The sequence below is a fragment of the Eretmochelys imbricata genome, chromosome 6, assembly GCF_965152235.1.
Source record: "Eretmochelys imbricata isolate rEreImb1 chromosome 6, rEreImb1.hap1, whole genome shotgun sequence".
Lineage (NCBI taxonomy): Eukaryota > Metazoa > Chordata > Testudines > Cheloniidae > Eretmochelys > Eretmochelys imbricata.
Window position 1 is genome coordinate 102,492,787 of NC_135577.1, and position 21,588 is coordinate 102,514,374.

Consider the following 21,588-nt stretch of genomic DNA (forward strand, 5'->3'; position numbering starts at 1 on the left):
CAACCTGGGGTGCCTTACAATGCCTTTCAAAAGTGGTAAGGTATTCTTCAATGCAGCCTGATTCCTTGCATGCAGCACACAGCTTATCCCAGCTGAGGGTTCCTTGAACTGAGGGAGAGGCTGGTGACTGGGATCTGTCCATGTTTTTCCCCATCATGTCCAGATTATATTTCTGTTCCTTCTTTTCTTGAGCCTCTTGCTCTTTCAGCTCCATGGCTCCCTTGCGGGCAGCTGTTTCTCTCTATTTCGGCTTCTCAGCTTCTAGGGCTTGTTGGAGGGCTGCTTTTTCTTTTTCATTCAGCTCCATGGCTTGTTTTCGGGCAGCTGCTTCTCTTTTCCTTATCCTTCTCAGCTTCCAGGGCTCAGGAGGGCAGCTGTTTCTTTTTCCTTCAGCTCCATGGCTCACCAGTGGGCAGCTTCCTGCTCCTTCATTCTCATCTCTGGTGCCACTCTTAGTATTCATGTTCTTTGTCTCTTGCTTCTCTCTCTAATCTGGCAAAACAACTGCAAACCTAGAATTGGCTGGTGCTCATATTTATGTTTTACACTGGATTAAATAAAACTGAGTTTAAACTGAAGCGTTTGAATAACTATTTGAAACAATAAGTTGGCATGTTTCCTTAAAATACATATACTGTTCAGGACAGAGCTAGGCAGTACAGGACATACAGTTCTAGGGGAAAATCTAGGACTGTTGCAGTCATCCTGCAATATAACCAAGGCTAGTGATAACCAAAGTGTAACCCAAGTGTGGCTGGCAGGCTGCAGTTACATACAGACATTCAGGATGTGGCTTGCATGCTGGAATGCTGTTTGTGGCCCAGCCGGGAGCTACTTCAGCAAGGAATTGTAATGCACCCAAGGTTGCAGGACAGGGGTGACACAACTGTTCATTAGTCTGGATTGTACCCTGGTATGTCACAACCATACACTATGAATATAGGTTTCAGAGTAACAGCCGTGTTAGTCTGTATTCGCAAAAAGAAAAGGAGTACTTGTGGCACCTTAAAGACTAACCAATTTATTTGAGCATAAGCTTTCATGCTCAAATAAACTGGTTAGTCTCTAAGGTGCCACAAGTACTCTTTTTTTTTACTATGAATATAACTTATAAAATAACCATGGACCTGAAAAACTGAAGTAACTTGTTGAGGAAAAGGTAATTAATGCAAAGAAAGACTAACTCACATTGTATGCTACAATAACCAATTCACTTCTTTCCCCCATGGTGTTTTCTCATTTAAATCTGGAATCACCGTGCAATTACGTATGTATTAATAAAGATGAAGCTCAAATGCTTTGACACTGACAACTGGCACACAATCTGAAAAGTATTTTTTGTAGGCACCTTACAGGCAATGTGTCAGTTTCCATGCAACATTCCACCTACAGACACTAAAAGCTAAGCTGCTATCTATGGTCAAATCCTATAAAATGGCATACTTGTACTTGTGACAGTCTGCTGATGTGAATGAGCAGAGGGCAATCAACTTCTCATTAAGCAGGTATCTTTTGCTTGGAAAAGAATGAAACTAATTTCTAAGAAGATACTCTTATTATTTTGCTACTTATTGAAAGTAATCCCTCTATGTAATAAAGTCTACATTTGCAAAAGAAACTAAGGAAGTAGCATGCAGCATTTAGTTTCACTTAAGAATTGAGATTAATCAGGTTTTGGAAAACAGATACGGTCATTGAGCTAGTAATTAAATTTTTAGTGTGTTTTCCAGCCAGGTACCAGAATAGATCTCAATAGACTGTATTCTGGTAAATGAACAAATCCTGGAACCATCTTTATAACACTAAAACTGGTATTCCAAAGGGAGTCAGAGGTTTAAAAAATACCACTAATGCAGATTTTCCTTCACCTTTAATGATTTCTTTTTTTATTTTCATAAGTCAAATGTGTCAATATACTGGTGCTCCTAAATCATCCATCATCCATTTTGATTCGTAAGTATACCATCACTGTTCCCAGTTATGATATTTCAAAATCTCTTTGGAATACTAATTTCATCTTTATAGGTTTCTTCAACTTTTTTTTTTATATTCCATCTTATTTCCCTGAATTGTTTCTCAAGACAGTTGCTGATGTAAAGTTTAATATAAAATATTTAGTCACAAAATAGTATTGCTTTTGTATGCACATTGTGGCAAGAATCATTTTTTTTCAATAAAAACTATACCATCTTCCATAAAATCCTACACATATTAAGATTTGTGTTGCAAAACAAAATTACACAGGGTGAAACAGGTACCAGCACAACAGTGAGATTATATTACATCAAAAAATTTTTAATGGTCCCAAATATATACTCAACAACTAAGCATACACTCAGGGGGCAAAATAAAATAAAATAAAATAAAATAATGACACAAAAAGTGACCACATCTAGAATTCCACTCAATCTTTAATCAAGAAGGGACAGACAAATCCCCCACCTCCAAAAAAATTCTGCAGTTTAAAGGGCAAAAGGGAACAGATAAAAAAAGAGGAAACTTTATATTCAGGCCCTCCCCCATAGAGGTTTTTAAAACCTGTTGCAGCTTGACTAAAATGTTCAGAATTTATGATTTCAAAGGCAGGTCTCTTTATACAAAGAAACTGCTGGCATTCTTAGTGAAGAATTATGACAAGACAGCCTTTTCTTCAAAAGTCCCATACATTGTCCAAGAAAGCATATTCTGATTGTAGTAATTGACCAGCCAATCCAGAGTTCCATTAACAAAACTCCTGCCCTGTTGGCTTTTTATTTTTTTCCATTTCCTTCCCTGAGAAAAGGGCAATGTGTGGTCCAAGCTGGAGAGCTCAAAGGCATAAGTCTTCCCCCTAAATGTAATATTTTCCCCTTCTTCTGCTCCTTTGAATTGGCACTTGATTAGCAGAAATCCATTTGTATAGGTTGATCTGTGTCACACACAGTAATTCACAAAAGATTGCTGCTGTTGTGGTGTATTATTTTTCATTTGAAAAATTAGTAGTTTTTTTTCCCTTCCCCAACTGGAATAGATATTAGACGGTTGCCATTATGATGACTCAAGTTTTGCTTTCTTTGACAAAGGTAGAGTTTCTTCCTTATCTTCATCTTCATCATCCTCTTCATCATCATCAGGATAATCTACAAGCCCCACGAGGCCTCCCTGTGAAGAAATACAAATAATTAAGACGTACACAAAAATGAACCAAATATTGCCCAAACCCAGAGATACTAGAAACTGTTATTACCACAAGAATATTGATAAGTCTGAAGTTTTGTAAAAAAAAAACAACCCAACTCCAACATGCACAAAAGTAATGTCTTTTGGAAGTGCTGATTACAGTAAATCCGAAAAAAGGGTTCTACCCCTCCAAACAATCCTACCTATGGGGATAATTTGGGCAGAAATTAAAGAAAATGCAAACTACTTAGCAAAAAATTGTCATTGCAGCTCTATCTGTACAAAGATGGAAATTTCCTTTACCTAGGATAGTTGACTGGACTGCAGCAATGAGCGATCTGGCAGAACTTCAGAGACAATATGGAACATCCTTCAAATTGAATTATCAATTAGGATAATTTTATAATATGGTCTCTTTTCACTAACACTAATTTAAAAGTAGTAATAGTAATTTTAAATATATGTTTATTATATGCAAAGTAGCTATATTAATATGATGTGAAGGTTACAAAATGTAAACAATTTTAGGAAATTCAAAATTAGAAGTATCTCTAGTAACATTAACTCATCTACATTGCACATACTGATCAAAATGTTCTAATTCAGATGCCTATGGTTAGGCACCTACATCTATATTTAGGCACCTAAATATGTGACTTGATCTTAGGAGATGGTAAGCACCCACAACTCCCACTTTCTACAATATTTTCAAATTTCTGGAATTTAGTCAACACATGACTACCAAGAGTTGTGGGCATCCAGCACCTCTGAAGATCAAGCCCCTTGTTTAGGTGCCTAACTTTAGTCATCCAAGTTAGAAAATTTTGGCCATTGCATACCGAGGCATAAATGCAACAAGTATATTGTATATAATATATACACACAATATACAGTAGTATTTTATACAGCATAATACTGTATATATATTATCTATATAAAATAATGTGAGCAAATAAATGTTACTAGAAAACCTAATTCCAATGTTAATTTCTAATGGGCGTATATAAGAATAAGTGATAATATTTTTAGAGCAAAATGTTCAGAATCCACAGAAATACTATGGTATTAAGTTAAGAGGAAGATACCTTATACAGAAAGACCATTGTTGCACTGCATTAACAGATAACCCAACAAACTGCACAATAACAGTGTAAATATAACCTTTTCCAAGTACTGTGGACCATTTGACATTTAAAACAGTCTAATTATTCAACATGTAAGACTATATATACAGCTACATTTATTGCTTGGGGGGGGGGGGATGGAGGAAGAGGGGTTGTCAGGATCAGGAAACTGTCAAACTAAGTACTGTAGTTAAGGTTCACTTTTGATTTGGCTTTTGAGCTTGTGAGTGAATTATAAAACAAAAACTAATTTACAGAATACTAAAAAACAAAGGGCACTATCATTCCCCTAATATCTGTACATAAAGGGGAGTTTTCTACATGTAGATACTGTCATTCCAGAACGGAACAATTAGCTTCCTTTGTGGCGCTATCCTACTCTCCCATATTCCTCTACATACTCAGTGACCCATGCATGCAGAGGGGTAGGAAGATGTGCAATCCCTGTATTCATGTTTTAGTGGAATCCCCTCTGTTCTGAAGAGCACCTAATGTAAGGAATGTCCTAAAGGTGTCCAAGCTTTAACTCTACTCTCCTGCTAGGGAGAGTAGCAGGGCTACCAGAGGCTGGTGAGGGAACGAAAGCCTCCACATGGATAGGGAATCTGTTGGAGACTGAGTTAAATTCCATGAGTACCTGACCTACTGCTTCTTCTAAGGGTGGGACAAATCTGCCACCCCTCTTCCCTACAGAAGAACTTGGAGGAGACATTTTTAAGGGAATCTCACATTAGTTCTCTTTCCAATCAGGCTTCCCTCCTGCTGATATACTATGACTGGTAGAAGAAAACTTTTGGTAAGACAGAACAAAAATGAGATATGGAGGTGAAGAAAAATCATCCAGACTTTTAAAAACTGATGAAATGGCCTCATTTCCAGGCTTCCGGGAGAACACATGACTAGAGAAAGATCCAAATGACACTTCAGAAATGGAAGAATTCAGTACTATAGTAGGTTCTGGTTTTCTTAGTGGGTTTGTATTACCATGACATTCTACTCTCCATATATTCTTTTCCCACTGTGAAAACTGATCTTGATAATACACAAGTGTTATATATAATTTTAGGACAAAATGTAGTTAACTGCATTTACAAATATAGTGTTGTTGGAGTTTTAATATGCTCCTTCTGGGTATTTCATACAACTACTGATAATCCTTTTTAATGATTTTTCATTAGTTTAGTGTGCCCCACCTGAAAACTGACAGTCAACTGAAAAAAAGCTGAAATTTCGTTTGAAGCAAAATTTTAATAATCACATGTGTGTTGTGGCATACAGCAACTGTCTCCAAGAATATATGGCCACAGCTAATAGAATAGCTGTAGGATTCTGGACACTGCTGTAAGAATTGCTGCTAGGGACATATGGTGGTATGCAGCAAAATTTGGTAATATTTCCATTAACTCTTTCAACAGCAAACTATTTCTGTCCACCCAGTATTCCTATGCAACCCAACGAATGTAGACTTCTTTTTATATTCCACAGTAAAAGTAAACGAAAATGGAGAATACGTCAAATAAATACTTCATATTTACGATATTTTTTTTTAAGTTGTGCACAAGTTTGTGCATAAAAATTGATTTAAATACTCCTTTTGTTTATATTAGGTCAAGGTTCTTCAAAAGTGCTAGAGACCAGGAAAATGTACTAAGGACTCTACCAAAATGAACCCATTCTTAATCTACTGGAAATAACTCAAATTTATGTAGGTGATCAGATGGGCTCTAAATTGGCTAGAATAAAAATTTGACCACTGGTAACTGAAAAATACCTTGGTAGTAATAGCTGCCATCTGAGATGTGCTTTTAGAAACTGATCCCGGTGATCCTGGTGATCCTGGAGATCCTGGCGATCCTGGAGAGCCAGACAAGTTACTTGCAGATGACTGGCTGGTAAGGTTAGTTTTTGTACCACTAGAGAAGGAAAGTTTGAAACTTGGGCTCTGACGACCTGAAAGATTAGTTTTCAGAAGAACCTCCTTTTCTTCACTCTCTTTCACTGTAGAAAAGAAATATACTTTTCAGTGATACCCCAGTGATTTTTGTAAATAAATGTGAGTTATGAAATGTTTAATATTTTGCTACAAAAGTTCCACCTGTCTATCTTCACTTGTACCTTGGTGGAAGCAGATATGAATACATTTTTATAACAACTTGTATTACTGTAATGCCTAGCAGCCCTTGTCACGGACCAGGACCCCATTGTGTATTATTTCAGTGATATTATTTGTCAACTGTACAAAGAAGCTGACTAGATATAAATTAAGCAAATAGCATATGGACAACTTGATTATTCAGCTGGGATTTTCTCATTTCAGTGCATTAAGAAAAACAGGCAAATTCATTCAAAGAACATTATTTTTTCACTTTTATGCCTTAAAATAGATATGAATAAAACCTAAAATGGTTTGAGTTTAGTTGCATGTAGCAAGTTCTAATACTAAAAATAAGGCTTTATATGAAAATACAGGCAAACCCCTGACTATAATACTTCCTTAAAATAGAAGCCCAGGCTTTCATTTAAACTAGATAACATGGCCATTCTTCTTCCAGGCACTTACATTTTTTCCTTTCCATGAATTTACTTATAGGATCCATAATGTCTTCATCATTTTTAGTTTTGTCAGAGGGGGGCACCACTGCTTCGCCATCCTCCATATCATCTTCATCACTATTAAACCACATTTCCTCCTCATCCTCTAGGGTTCTTGCATCTCTCCGGTATCTATGGTTTCTCAAGATGGAGCGCATGCTGTGGAACAACAAGTAGGTTTTAAGGGTTTTGAGACTCAAGTATTGCTTTAAGCTTACATAAATATTGGAATAAACCGAATGGCGTAGGTTTACACAATTTGAGCTTACAGACAAAAATAATGTGATAAAAGAACTATCAATATTTTATTTTTTTTAAAAGTCATCCTGAAATGGATTTATTTACTTTACATGGACCACATAAAGAAATCCAACAAGAGAAAATTTTAATATATAGCACAGCAAAACCTCACTAATAAGCACATTCACACATACTTCATCGCTCTCTCCAAAAGGTACTGTAAGTCTTAAATTACTAAGAGTAGTCTTTGTGTTTTTAAATAAAATGCACTAAAAAGTACTAGTAAATTGTGGAGTATTGTCATAATACTAATCTACAATTGCCAAAAAAAACCAAAGGACATTTTTAAAGAATTATAAAATTATTATACTTTATAGATAAATGAAAACTCAATCAATTAATACCAATGTTATAATAATAGATGTCACGAACAAGGTGTCAGTATTGTCAACTCTAAATTATATTGTGAATCTGACGGTTTGTGTATTTTTTAAAGTCCAGCTCCTAGAGTCAGGAAATTAGATTCATCTTTCACTAAAAAAAGTAAGTTTCTACCGCTCCTGAGTGCAGAGAAAAATCTTTAAAATGTGAGCCCTCTACACTCAAAAATCAGGAGGCAAATAAAAAGAATCCAAAACGTTTTGTTTTCAACATCTCATGTTTTTGTGGCGTGACTCATGTTGTTTTAATGCTTGTGACTGGCAATACTGCGGTCTTGCAGTGTCTGTATGCACAGTACCACTTTTAATTTTGTTGAATTTAGAATTCTGATAGTTTGATTTAAGATGAAAACTTGTAAACTTAAGTCCTACACCTTTGTGAGTATTCTGGAGGTCACACTCTCCCAAGTTGTGGACCTGTCTTAACCAAAGTACTTCTTGCACTAAACCACATAATCGAATCTTTGCTATTTTTGCATGCTTCACTTAGGGCCAGCTAGTGGCCTGGCTTACAAGGCCATGAAGGAATGTAAATGAGAGCAAGACACTCCACTCCCATGCTGCCTCCAAATAGGAAGCCTTCCCCCATATCCACTATAGGCATAGGAGGAGGAAAGTTAGGCCAACTGTGCCTCTCAGGGCCATAATTCTTTCCTTGGGCTGCTCTGAGGCAGCATAACTATGAGCTATCCCTTAGCCAGGGATAAATGCAAAGGACAATTTAGCACTTAGTGTTTGATTTTTTTCTAACTGAATAGGAGAGACGGATTTCTTCTGTGTTGGGCTAATGCCATAAAGGGGCAAAGAGAGAATTTTGTTTATTTTTTTAATTAAGGGCAATGCACCTCTAAATCAGATTTTTCTATGCTGACAAATCAATAAATTAAGTAGAGACAATGTGGTGCCTTTAAATGTGGCAATAACCGTCAACAAACAGCTTCTTCATATGTGAAATGTATGGTATGGCTGAATGTTTGTTCCCCGCTCCCACACGCATGCTAATATAAAAGCTCTAGGTTTTGAGTTTTACGTATATTGAAATGCTCAGTTTACCATGCATTAGATACTAATAATTCAGAGTAATAATATTTAACACGACATATTAGCACTAAATACTGTATATATGAAGCACACTCTAGAACATGGTAGATCTATTAAAAAAATTTCTGACATTTTGAAAGAAATCTGCTGCAATCCTGCTCCTTTGCTTAAATTTTCAGACTCTCAAAATGAAATATCAGAGTTAAGAAATCTCTCAGAATGAAGTCAAATTTACATGAAAACAACATAACACGTTCTGAAATTACAGTGGCCGGATGCCGGTTGAAAAAGGGACCCGACGATGAATGGTCAGATCTACTGACTGGACATCCAAAGTTCAGTTACTGCAAGTGGGAGAGTCATCACACGTACCAGCCCCTACTCAGCCAGGGCTGCCTCCTACCTGCATCGGATAGTTGCAGCTGCTAGCCCCGGATCAGCAGGCAAGTTCCTCACGACACATGCGGAGTGGAAGAGCAGCGTGTGACAGTGGGAGGGGGAAAGAGGAGCAAATGGGGGTAGGGCCTCAGGAGGAAGAGGCAAGGCAGGGGCAAGGCCTGGGGGGGAAGAGGTAGGGAAGGGGCAAGGTCTCAAGGAGAAGGGCCGGGGCGGGGAGGTTCTGGCAGTCCTGCAGGAGTGTCCGATTTTTATATATTACCAAGTTGGCAACTCTATCTGAAATTTGAACTTCTAGAATGGGTAATACGTATAATTTCATTAAAATGTGTTCTCAATGTGTGGAACCACAATATAAATAATTCAAAATATTGATCCAGAATCTGCAAACATTTATGAAGATGAACAAATGTTCTAATCTGAATAGCTGTTTTAATTCCACAGGAATATGCACAGAAGTAAAACTATTTGCCTATAAATACAGGTGTGAACCCTAAGAGAGGAAGTATCATCCCTGTGTAACTTTAAAATGATGTAGGGAAAAGCATGTCAGCAGTCATATAGCTTTGTTATAGCACTGGAGCAGGATAGCCTAAGAGGAATATTACATCATCTTTTACTTTATTGATACGCATAGTGACAAAATGAGATGCCCCCTACGAATTTCTTTGGGAATTACATTTCTTGGTGATTTTAAACATGAATCATGTGAAAGTCTAGCACAGGAATTAACTGCACCAAAAGTGGTTTATGTATATGATTTTTTTAGGAAAAAGTCTGAGATAATCTAAGAGACAAGAATCCTTCAGATTACTGTTGAGAATCTTATTTTCAAGTGAATGAGCTTCAGATATTGTTAGCTCCAGTTAGGATAATCTATGTAAAAGTTAGACTATTTCTGCATTTATTATACTTTGGAAAAAAACCTCCATACTCTTAAGTTAGGTGCAGCTTCAGAAGAGATATCAGTTGAACACTGACCAAGTGTTTGAGCAACACAGATCTGGAAATCACACTGTCAATCAGATCTGTTCAGCAAGACCTGAGCCGCAAACAGTGAAGGGTCTGAATTATTTATGGCTGCCCTGCTAGTACACAGAAATCCAAACGCCTATATCCTCAAAGACAATTTTCCATGAAAGTATTAATACATTTAAATATATATTTACCTGTCAAGTTTGGGATTATCTTGTCTTTCCCTTTGTTGCTCAAATCGTAGTTTCAATCCTTTGAATGTCTGCACATAATCTACATCTTCCAGTGCTTTCCAGTAATTCTCAATTACATGAGCAGTTAATGATTTTATATCTTCCTATAAGAAAAGTACAATCAAACACACAGACTTTTTAATTCTTCAAGACAACTAATTTATTTTGTTACTATAAAAAAAACACAGCAGGATATAACTGAAAGATATGGAAAAGATGCAATATTCATAAAATGCCTTCGAAGTAACATCATATTAATTTATTCAGTTAAAAAACAAACATTGTATATACCAGTGTAGCTGAAATCTGGTACTTAACTTCTGATTAATAATCTGATAAAAAGAGAACAGTAACAGTTTTGTATTGATAAACTCCTCTAAACTTTAAAAAAAAAAAAAAAAAAAAGATAAAAGACTTGTCTACAAAGCCAGTATAAAAACAATGAAAGCAAACTCTAAAAATTAAGATCTCTGATGGCAATTTACATATATTTTTACAGTCAGTCAGTCTCCTTATATCTGTTGTAATAACTAAACAAGGACGTCAATACCTTTATTTTAGAGAGGGAGAGAGGAAAACAAACAATCACTACTCAACGAAGAAAGGAAAAAACAAACAAATAATTATATCTTTATGTCAGAGGGAAGACAAAGGGAAAGAAAGGTTTATTTCTTCACAGAATGAGCTGCGGGGACAACTCGCAATCCCACAGAACTTTAAGGGACCAGTAGGAAGCCAGGGTCCTCTGGCTCTGGAGCTTCAACACGAATACCACTCTCTCCACTTCTGAAAATTTGACTCCACTGAAGTTGTGCTACCAACGACTATTCCAGGCCTTGACTACCCTGAGGCTCCCCCATGTAAGTGGGAGGATCCCCATCACAGAGAGTTACTAAAGCTCCACGATATGTTACATTTCCCAAATAATTTCTACAGGACTAGTGGGGGAATGATAAATGTCATCTTGACCCCCATCCCAACCCAACATCAGGCTGCCCTTCCCCCTTGTGGATCTTAAAACCAGAAAGCATCTTGCCAGGGTCTGGGTGAAGGTGGCAAGTGGGGGGGAACAGTTCTCTGGAGGGAACTGACTAGTCCCTTATTGCCACATGCAGAAATCTTGGGGGCCAATATTTATATCAGGTAGATTAACACACTTCTCCATATTCTTTAGAATTACTGTTGTTGCACCAGAGCACACAATTAGTGTGTCCATGTGTGAAATTTCAAGTTACATCTATTCTTTAATATTTTCAGAAAAAAATAATTAAATCCAGAGTTAGTTTATACAATGGTTGCATTTTTAAGTCTGGGCACAATGGAGGGCAACTTCAACACTACATCCACTGAATGTAGAGCTTTGACAACAAAGGCAGTGTTTTCCAACAGTGGTACGTGTGAAACTTCACTTAAATTATGGATTTCTAGTGGTCACATTATTATGATGCTCTCATTTAAACACTATCAGAAGTAAGTGGGCATCCATAACTGTATCATAAATTAAAGTCTATTTAACTCCAAGTATACATGATGTATTATAAAAATTAAATTGTCAATTCAAGACATGATAGTACTCACCACCCTAATAAATTCAAACATCTCTATTATAGCAGAGTTCATCAGATTATAGCGGGATCCATTGTTGAGAAATGCTTTGACCACAGGTTCAAACAAAAAGCTTTTCATTATATAGCGGTTATAGAATTCATCCTTCAACCCAATTATCTTTCTCTTAAAACGAAGGGCACCTGAAACAGAGAAACGGTTGTTAAAAAGCCATGAATTTTTCATATTTTACATTTAAAACCAGAAAAGCCCAGCAATTGTTCCAAGCTGACTACAAGAAGAATAACTCACAATCCCAACTCTCATGCAGCTTTACATTGTTGGTAGTGGATTACGTACTCAAATATCCAGTACCCTGTGGATTAAATCTACAGTAGCTCTTGAAACTAGAATTGAAATGTGATGACATATTACATTACCAGGGGGAAAAAATTCAGAGTAATCCTAAATTCATAGGTCATCTCTTTTCAATGAACATGCTTTAACATAATAGAATGCTGTAAATTAGGCAAATTTCATAATTACACTGTTAGTGTGTAATTGAAACAACTGTTCAAGTTTAAAAGAAAAATCATTTCACAATGTAGGAAACACTGACAATATTCGTGGTTGGACTTATGTGATTATTTAAAAAAATGAGAGAGAAATTTGCCATTAACAAAAATAAGAAATTATTAGTACAGACTGTAATCAGATATTGTATTGGGTGATTAGCTGAATCTTCCCAGCATTTGTCATGAAACCTGAAAATCCAGTCCCAGCCCTCTTTGGAGCAGACACTGTCAATCTTACTGTGCTATGCTTTTAAGATTTAGAAGCCCACTGGAATTTAGACAGAGACTACTTAATTTATTTAACTAGTGATCAAAAGTCAAAGATAAACTACTAGGATTCCCTGTGGCATCTACCCTTTCATGACCAAATTCTAAAACACATTTTCCTCCAATCAGAATTTTGCTCATAATTTCTATTTTCCAATGAGAGACTTGAAACTATTTCATTATATTTTGTATGTTTTTGAAATGTAAACCTTCTTTTATTTTAAAATGGGAAATGGCATTTTCTCTCTTTCAAACACACAGTGGAGACTTGATTTATTTACATCTCTTTCAAGGCTCTCCCTTCTGAGGAACTCCAGCGCTCCGTTAGCATTTGAGCTCTAACAGCACCTTACTGTGCATAACTGAGGGCTTGCTCTTCTACACTTACAGCGCTGCACCAGTGCAGCTAGGCTACTGTAGTCTTAAGGAACACGCTACCTATGCCAGCAGGAGAGCTTCTCCTCTCAGCGCAGGCACTCCACCTTCCTGAGCGGCAGTAGCTATAACTCTACATAGTGTGTCTACATCAGGAGTTAGGTCGGTATAACTGCATGCTCAGCAGAGATGGGGATTTTCCACACTTCTGACCAATGTAGTTCTACTGACATAATTCGTACTGTAGACCAGGTCTAATGCAGGTAACCTTCCCTCCATTGTTTTGTGAAAAGTGATGAAAATGGACCAACTATGCATGTGTGAAATGCCATTATTGAAGGGCTTTGATTCTGCCAGAATGATTTTCAATGGAACACTCAAAACGCCCTTCTCACTCTAAGCTGTTTATTTCCCTGTGAACCTTTTGCAAAGGTAGTAACAACTGCTCAATTAGTCACTTGAACTTTTTGGAGTTGCTGTTCAAGGTCTTCCCACTATTAGTCTTGACAATGAAATGAATTTTCTTTACATGGTTGTTCAAAGCTCACTGACATTTACCACCAGAAGTGCTTTCTCTCCAGAAAGTAGTACTATCATTAGCACAACACAACTTGTCTATACTGTGCATTAGTCCACACCAGAAAGGTGTTCATTCTAGTGTGCACTAGGGTGTCACATACTAACCAGCTAACGTGAATCATGCTAATGCACATTAAAAGTTTTTTCACATGTTAATATAATTCTGCTTTAAATGGGACTATGTTAATGCATGCTAAGGAACTTTTACTACATGCCAGCAGGGTCAGAACAGGCCAGTTAATGTGCAACACACTAGAATTTACAAGTCTCTGGTGCGGACTAAAGCCCTGTATAAACAAGCCCAAGAAGTGCTGACCTTGACCAATGTGCTGTTACTGGATTCTAAATACTAGCTCAGGAGAAGCATCTGAACATGCATCAACAGCGAAGATCCTCAGTATTTTAAAATTTTACATTTATTATAGATAGAGATCCAGATGTCCAATTAAAAAATGCTTTTAAATTTTTTCTAAAGCCAGTATTATTTAAAACCTAGGAAGTGTTCCCCTAGCTAGTTTAATTAATACAGCCTCTTTCAATTTCATCTTGCTTCATCATTGAGGAATAACATATCAACAAATTGCTATGAGAAATATAGACCTAATTGTAAAGGTAGCATATTTGTACTGAACTGGTAACTGTCATGCTTCTGTAAATGTGTTTTTCTTCCAGTAAAATACAATTAAAGAATTAAATATTAATATTCACAAAGCTAATAGTTTATTCTCTATAATTCAAACTTACATAACGCCAAGAAAGCATGCTTTGAGGCCATGAGAACTAGTACTCTCCGTAGGATATCCTTGTTAATAATATAGTTCTTTATGTGATACGTATGATGTTCTACACAGAATGTTAGCAATTCCAATATTAATGCCAAGAGCTGGGCTGTCTGAAAATCATCTATAAAACAAAAAACAAAATGTTAACAAGAACATGATTTTAAAAATATTTAGGGCCTACTTTTCACAAGGTGACTCCAAATTTGCAGATGCAATCAGATAACTAGATGCTTAAATGCCATTGTGCTCTCCTGCAACTAGTTTAGGTAAATAACTGGAAGCCACATTTAGACCTTTACAAAACAAATATACAATCCCTGCAGTGATTTGGTATTTTCACCAAAAGCCCAGGTCTACATCTGAAAAGGTCTGCCAGGATCACTACACAAGCAAATACTCCTATACTATAGACACAGATTGTATCTGCAAAACAGTGCTTTTGCCAGTATAGTTTATACCAGTTTGGTGAGCAAAATAAGAGAGACTAGTAAAAGCCCTGCTATGCCCACATAACTGCATCTATACTACGGCTTTTGCCAGTATAGAAATGTTGTACAAAAAGTCATCCCTAACTGACATTACTATACAAGCAAAAGTTTCTAATGTGGACCCAGCCTAAAGTAATTTGTTAAAAGGCATGTAAGAGATTTAAAAAAAAAAAAGAAAGGCTTCTAGACTACAACCTAGCACTAGATCAAAGATGAAATAAGGACCCATTAGAATTATATGTTAAAGAACGAGAGAGAGAAATGGAAAATTTAAACTCAGATTTCTTCGTCTAAAGATGTAAAACTAGTTGATTTGAAACATAGTTGAGTTACAGGCTATTATAAATGCACACATGAGATTCAAAGAAAAATAAAATACAATTTCAAAATTTTCTGGAAGCTGGTTCAAAATTAAATTTTATTTTTCTTTGTTGAATATATGAATTTCAAAAGGAGTAACTGAAAAGCATACTTCCAATGTTTTCACATGGCTCCGAGTCAACTTTTTGGCTCCAATCAGACATTAATCTTTTGAAATACTCTTATTCTGATCATGCAGAGTTTCAGACATCCTTTGACAGTTATTCTATTCTATGTACTACAATTCAATAGCCTTGGACATGACTGCTAACATTCACAGTAGTCTCACCTTTGCTAGGCTTCTCCTCTGTTGTATTAGCCAGTAAGGGAGCTGTGAGAACATGCATACAATGTTTATAGAAGAAACCCAGGAATTCTGTCTTTTCAGTTTTCTAAAGGATAAAAAAAATCATTAATATTTTAATATGAAAGTAACATACATTACCAACAGCATTTTAACACACCAAAAACCCCCAACCGTACTCGAATTTGGGAATGCACTTACATTGGCTGTGGCCAGCATGTTTTCTGGATCAACTAAAGTACGAAGGAGACCCATGAGTTGGACTGCCCCTCCAAGTTCAGGATCTGTATCACAAATCATGTGTTCTATGATGAGGTTAATGAGTAAAATATCCTAATAGAAGAGAGATAAAAATGAAGAGATTAGTAATGACTAAGAAAAACTAAAATTAAAAGGGACACTGTCAGGTCAAATTTGGCCCAAAACTAAGATTTTGTAAAATACAAGATTTTAGGACAAAGTTTAGGACTAATAGAAATAGATCCTTGAAATGTATTTTTAAAAATGCCCATGGAAACCTACTCTGTTTGCATGCCTAATATTAATGCACTATACTCATCCATGAGAATCTTTTAGAGCAACTAAAAATGGCATATAAATAAAAAAATTGGATAAAAGTTAGACACATTTTTTGAAAACACAAAAAAAAGGTAGTGAGAGGGTACATCATAAATTCAATTTAAGAATTTTAAGTATGTGCATTAGGGAATTTGTTTTTTGAAATTAGGAGTTTTAACCTGAGTGTCCTTTTAAAATATAATGCAAGGCCCTACTTCTGAAAACACACAGAACTCCTGAACTAAATGGGATTACTCACATGTGTAAAGTTATTCAAATGCATAAATGTTTGCAAAATAGGAGTTCAAGAGTAAAACTTTCCATTCTTATATAATCCCTTAGTGCTTGCATGCCCTATTACAAGAATGATGTGGAAAAATTGGAAAGAGTCCAGCGGAGGGCAACAAAAATGATTAGGGGGCTAGAGCACATGATTTATGAGGAGAGGCTGAGGGAACTGGGATTATTTAGTCTGTAGAAGAGAAGCATATGGGGGATTTGATAGCTGCTTTCAACTACTTGAAGGGGGGTTCCAAAGAGGATGAATCTAGGCTGTTCTCAGTGGTGGCAGATGACAGAACAAGAAGTAAGGGTCTCAAGTTGCAGTGCGGGAGGTTTAGTTTGGATATTAGGAAAAACCTTTTCACTAGGAGGGTGGTGAAGCACTGGAATGGATTACCTAGGGAGGTGATGGAATCTCCTTTCTTAGAGGTTTTTAAGGTCAGGTTTGACACAGCCCGGGCTGGGATGATTTAGTTGGGGATTGGTCCTGCTTTGAGCAGGGGGTTGGACTAGATGACCTCCTGAGGTCCCTTCCAACCCTGATATTCTATTCTTTTACCAGCAACAGGAGGACCTTCTGGAAATTCAGACATCTGTCAATGGGTTAAGGCCCTGATTCTGCATACACTTATACACATGCGTTACTTTTACACACCTGAGTAGTCAACTGAAGACAATGGGTCAACTCACAAGTAAAATTAAGCACATTTGTTAGCAGGATCAGGGCCTTAATTTATAACTTGTCTTTCATATTTGTAGGAAGTTTTCCCACACAGAAACTAAATTAGCTGTACTATATGAAAGTATGTTTCCTGAAACAAAACAAGTTTTAAAAGGAACTTGAAACACTGGCCAAATATGAACTAAAAATATTTTAGTTGCCCACTATTAAATTACGGTCTTAAACTACCAATACAGAAATTAAATAGAGCTATGCTCAGAATCATCTTAAATTACCATGGAAATAAAAGGTAGTACAATTTCTTTCTTTGTTTAGCTGACTGTATTTTAAAGTAACACCAAAAAGATTACGGGAGACAGGTATATAAAGCAGCTAAAACATATACCAAGTATATTAGATCCAGAATTCATTTTTAAATGGCTATGGGTTCATTTTTTATTCAAAATTCCATCTTTCTATGGCTTTCCGTTTCCTTCTTTGTTCTTTACAGTTACTTTATTCCAGCCCCAATTCTATTTCTGTTGCAGGACTGTTCTAATACAGCAACAGTTCACTAATACACTATCTTACTTAAATTAAAGAGCTTCTGTTTATTATATTGTACAAGCAAATTCCTAACATATTGAAGGATTCATTTAAGTGCTATTAAATATTGAACTGTTACATGTTTCTTAACCATTCTGAAACTGACATCTCTTGCACTCCTAAATTTCTGATCCTATAATCAAAATTATTTTAGAGAATTTAGCTTGCTAAATACATTACAAGAACAAAGTTTCTTTAATGTAATTTTTCAAGTAAAAAAATAATCTCTGGATGCATATTAAAAGTGACAGTTGTTGCAAAAGGTTTATTAAAAATAAAGAAGGTAAACAAAAAGCTTAAAATTTATTAGGGCTGTCAATTAATCACAGTTAATTCACGTGATTAACGCAAAAAAATTAATCGTGATTAATTTCACTGTTAAACAATAGAATACCAATTGAAATTTATTCAATATTTTGGATGTTCCATAACTGCACTCAAAAACAAAACAAATCTAAAACTTCAGAACCTACAAGTCCACTCAGTCCTACTTCTTGGTCAGCCAATCGTTAAGGCAAACAAGTTTGTTTACGTTTACAGGAGATAATGCTGCCCTCTTCTTATTTACAATGTCAACAGAAAGAGAGAACAGACATTTGCATGGCACTTTTGTAGCCGACATTGCAAGGTATTTACGTGCCGGATATGCTAAACATTCGTATGCCCCTTCATGCTTCAGCCACCATTCCAAAGGACATGCTTCCATGCTGATGATGCTCGTTAAAAAAATGTGTTAAATTAAATTTGTGACTGAACTCCTTGGGGGAGAATCGTATATCCCCTGCTCTATTTTACTCACATTCTGCCATATATTTCATGTTATAGCAGTCTCGGATAATGACTCAGCATGTTGTTTGTTTTAAGAACACTTGCACTGCAGATTTGACAAAACGCAATGAAGGTACCAATGTGAGATTTCTAAAAATAGCTACAGCACTCGACCCAAAGCTTAAGAATCTGAAGTGCCTTCCAAAATCTGAGCAGAACAAGGTGTGTATTATGCTTTCAGAAGTCTTAAAAGAGCAACACTGATGCGGAAATTACAGAACCCGAACCACCAAAAAAAGAAAATCAACCTTCTGCTAGTGGCATCTGACTCAGATAATGAAAATGAACATGCATCGGCCCACACTGCTTTGGATGGTTATCGAGCAGAACCCTTCATCAGCATGGACACATATCCTCTGGAATGGTGGCTGAAGCATGAAGGGACACAAGAATCTTCAGCGCATCTGGCTACAACAGTGTCGTGAGAATGTCTGTTCTCGCTTTCAGGTGACATTGTAAACAAGAAGGGGGTAGCATTACCTCCTGCAAATGTAAACAAAGTTGTTTGTCTGAGCGACTGGCTGAACAAGAAGTAGGATTGACTGGACTTGCAGGTTCCAAAATTTTACATTGTTTTTATTTTTTAATGCAGTTCTTTTTGTACATAATTCTACATTTGTAAGTTCAACTTTCATGATAAAGAGATTGCACTACAGTACTTGTATTAAGTAAATTGAAAAATACTATTGCTTTTGTTTTTACAGTGCAAATACTTTTAATCAAAAATAAATAAAGCGAGCTTTGTACACTTTATATTCTGCGTTGTAATTGAAATCAATTAGCTACATGTAGAAAACATCCAAAAATATTTAAATAAATGGTATTCTATTATTATTTAACAGTGTGATTAATTTTTTTAATTGCTTGACAGCCTTAAAATTTACACATCAATTGGTGCACCTGGCAGGGTAGAAAAGTTACAGGATTGGGTTGTTTTAAACAAAAAGTAAGTACTTAAGAATGTGCCCAGGCCCCATTCGACTGCTGATAGTCATGTTCCTTAACATTAAGTGTAAGTGTTTGCAGAATTGGGGTCCAAGAAGGCTACGCAAATGAGGAGATATGGTCACCTTTCCACATATGAAAGATTAATAGATAAAATAGGGTAAGCTGTAGATTATATAATTGTGTTGTGATTAATAATATTATTGTAAATACTACTGTGATGGGTACGAGAGAGAACCTTCCAACCATAGATTTTTGTTTGTTTGTTTGTTTTTTTTAAAAGGAAAGGTTCTGGAAAACTATTTCAAATGCACATTTGTCAAAAATGCAAACTCATAAAGTAGGATTTAGTCACTAATAATAGAGACAGAAATATGAATCTTCTAAAAAAGCTTCAGAAGACCTCCTACTTACATCATCATTCTGTTGAGCTTCCTGCATAACAAACTCTCGTACCATGGATGGATTGTACTCAACCAAATATGAGAATATATCAGTAGCTGCACTTCGCACTTGTGCATCATCCATACCCTGGAAAGTCAAGTAAAACTGTTTAAGTACTTTAAAAAACAAAAATCCTTGTACTTGAAAGGCATGACAGTAGTATTTTAAATGAGCAGAAGCAATTTCAGAAATCATAGTTCTGTCTGAATTTTTTACTGTTAACTATTACTGTTACAAATAATAACTAAAGTCACTATAAATAAGAGATGAGACCTTCCCCCCGTTTTTTTCTTGTTTAATTGATAGCTTTGTATGAAATCAGTTTAACAGTTTCCCTGGTTTATTGGTTATAGCCCTGTTTTAGTTTGAACATAGAAACAGACCAGAAAAAGGAATAAAGATTGGAAAAAATTGCAAATTCACAAAAACTGCTAGGTGGACTTAGTGATGTAATACCTAAAACTACTTTAAAGTTGTTTTTTTTGTTTGTTTGTTTTTTTAAAGTGGACTGAATTTCAAGATGATAGTATCCCTTTCAGACAAAACAAATCCCTAAGTACTTCAGAAAGCCATAACACTGCAGTGTTGTTGTAACTACTTGTTAAATAATTACCTTTCTGAAATGAAAAAAATTAACTGTTACAACAAATATTTACAAAGAGTCATTTCAGAAAAATAGATATTGCATTAACTTACTAGGATGACTTCTAGTGCTGGCAGTATACCCATATTAGACAATGTTTTGAAAAAAGCATCTCTGTTTTGAGGTTGTAATGTTTGAGAAAATGCACAGAACTCTTTCAGAAAGTTTACCTAAAATGTAGAAAACATGTTCGTGATTAACAAAATTCAGACAATGAATAGTCACTTCATGTATATTTTACAAATGCTTACCAATTCTTGTCTTTTCTCCTCATCTGTGGCTTCATCTGTTAACTGTGCAAACAATTCTGTCAGAAATTTTTCATCTTCCTACAAAAGTAAGACAATGCCATGTGTTTATTTGGCAATACTGAAACTAACCCTCAGAATATTAACTCCCCAAAGCCATGCCTCCAAGCATTTTATACCACTGTGAATGCACAGAATTTATGTCCGGCACAAAATTTTGCATTTTCTGTGCAGAAAAAAATTCTGCCCACGAAGTGCTGCAGTTCCACCTTTCGCCCACCAGAGGATGCTGTGGCGCCAGAACAGATAACAACAGTGGTCAGCTGGCTGTGTTCAGCACAACACCCTGCCCCAAGCCCTTGCACTGCTTCTGAGGGGAGTGGGAAATAAGTTTCTACATTGTAGTTTAAATGGATTACTCAAAGTTCTCTATTGATTTGTCTAGTAAGGAATCTAATTTGTCAAAAAAACACCAAACACTCAGGCAAACTTGATGATATTTTGAAATAAGTTACCAAAATAACTGAAACTAGTGTGATTATATTGTATTATTTTGACAAATAAAATATGCATAATTTTGCAGAATTTTAAAATATTGTGCATAGAATTTTTATTTTTTTGGCACAGAATTCCCCCAAGAGTAATTTTAAAGGGAAAATACATTTGTGTAAGATACTTAATTGTAACAGTGTTAATCAACTTTCCACTTAATACATGTAACTGATAGAAGACATTATGATTGGCGTAATCTATATGAGGGCTGAAAGACCGATCAATCAAGGTGACATGTAACTGACTATGTGTCCTTTCCTTGCTGTTGTATGCAATTTTCTTTCCTAGGTTCATTCCATTTTCTTTCCAATTGTGTTATATCTTATGTTGTCATCTGTCAGTCTCC

The 21,588-nt window shown here is 35.9% G+C and overlaps 1 protein-coding gene across 3 annotated transcripts in view; it reads right to left on the minus strand.

The window, feature by feature from the left end:
• Positions 1 to 1,857: 1,857 nt before the first annotated feature.
• Positions 1,858 to 21,588, minus strand: part of PPP4R3A (protein phosphatase 4 regulatory subunit 3A) — a 73,322-nt gene continuing 53,591 nt past the window's right edge. For 2 of the 3 annotated variants that reach the window (XM_077819274.1, XM_077819272.1), the window contains 11 exons: positions 20,694 to 20,771; positions 20,496 to 20,612; positions 19,770 to 19,886; positions 15,677 to 15,808; positions 15,461 to 15,563; positions 14,286 to 14,444; positions 11,779 to 11,948; positions 10,162 to 10,304; positions 6,844 to 7,034; positions 6,055 to 6,281; positions 1,858 to 3,141 (listed from right to left, as the gene is read on the minus strand). In XM_077819274.1, the coding sequence (XP_077675400.1) occupies positions 3,028 to 3,141; positions 6,055 to 6,281; positions 6,844 to 7,034; positions 10,162 to 10,304; positions 11,779 to 11,948; positions 14,286 to 14,444; positions 15,461 to 15,563; positions 15,677 to 15,808; positions 19,770 to 19,886; positions 20,496 to 20,612; positions 20,694 to 20,771 (1,551 nt within the window). In that variant the 3' untranslated portion in view covers positions 1,858 to 3,027. Of the gene's footprint in view, positions 3,142 to 3,462; positions 3,530 to 6,054; positions 6,282 to 6,843; positions 7,035 to 10,161; positions 10,305 to 11,778; positions 11,949 to 14,285; positions 14,445 to 15,460; positions 15,564 to 15,676; positions 15,809 to 19,769; positions 19,887 to 20,495; positions 20,613 to 20,693; positions 20,772 to 21,588 lie in introns of all 3 variants that reach the window. The other variant, XM_077819273.1, reaches the window with a different exon arrangement.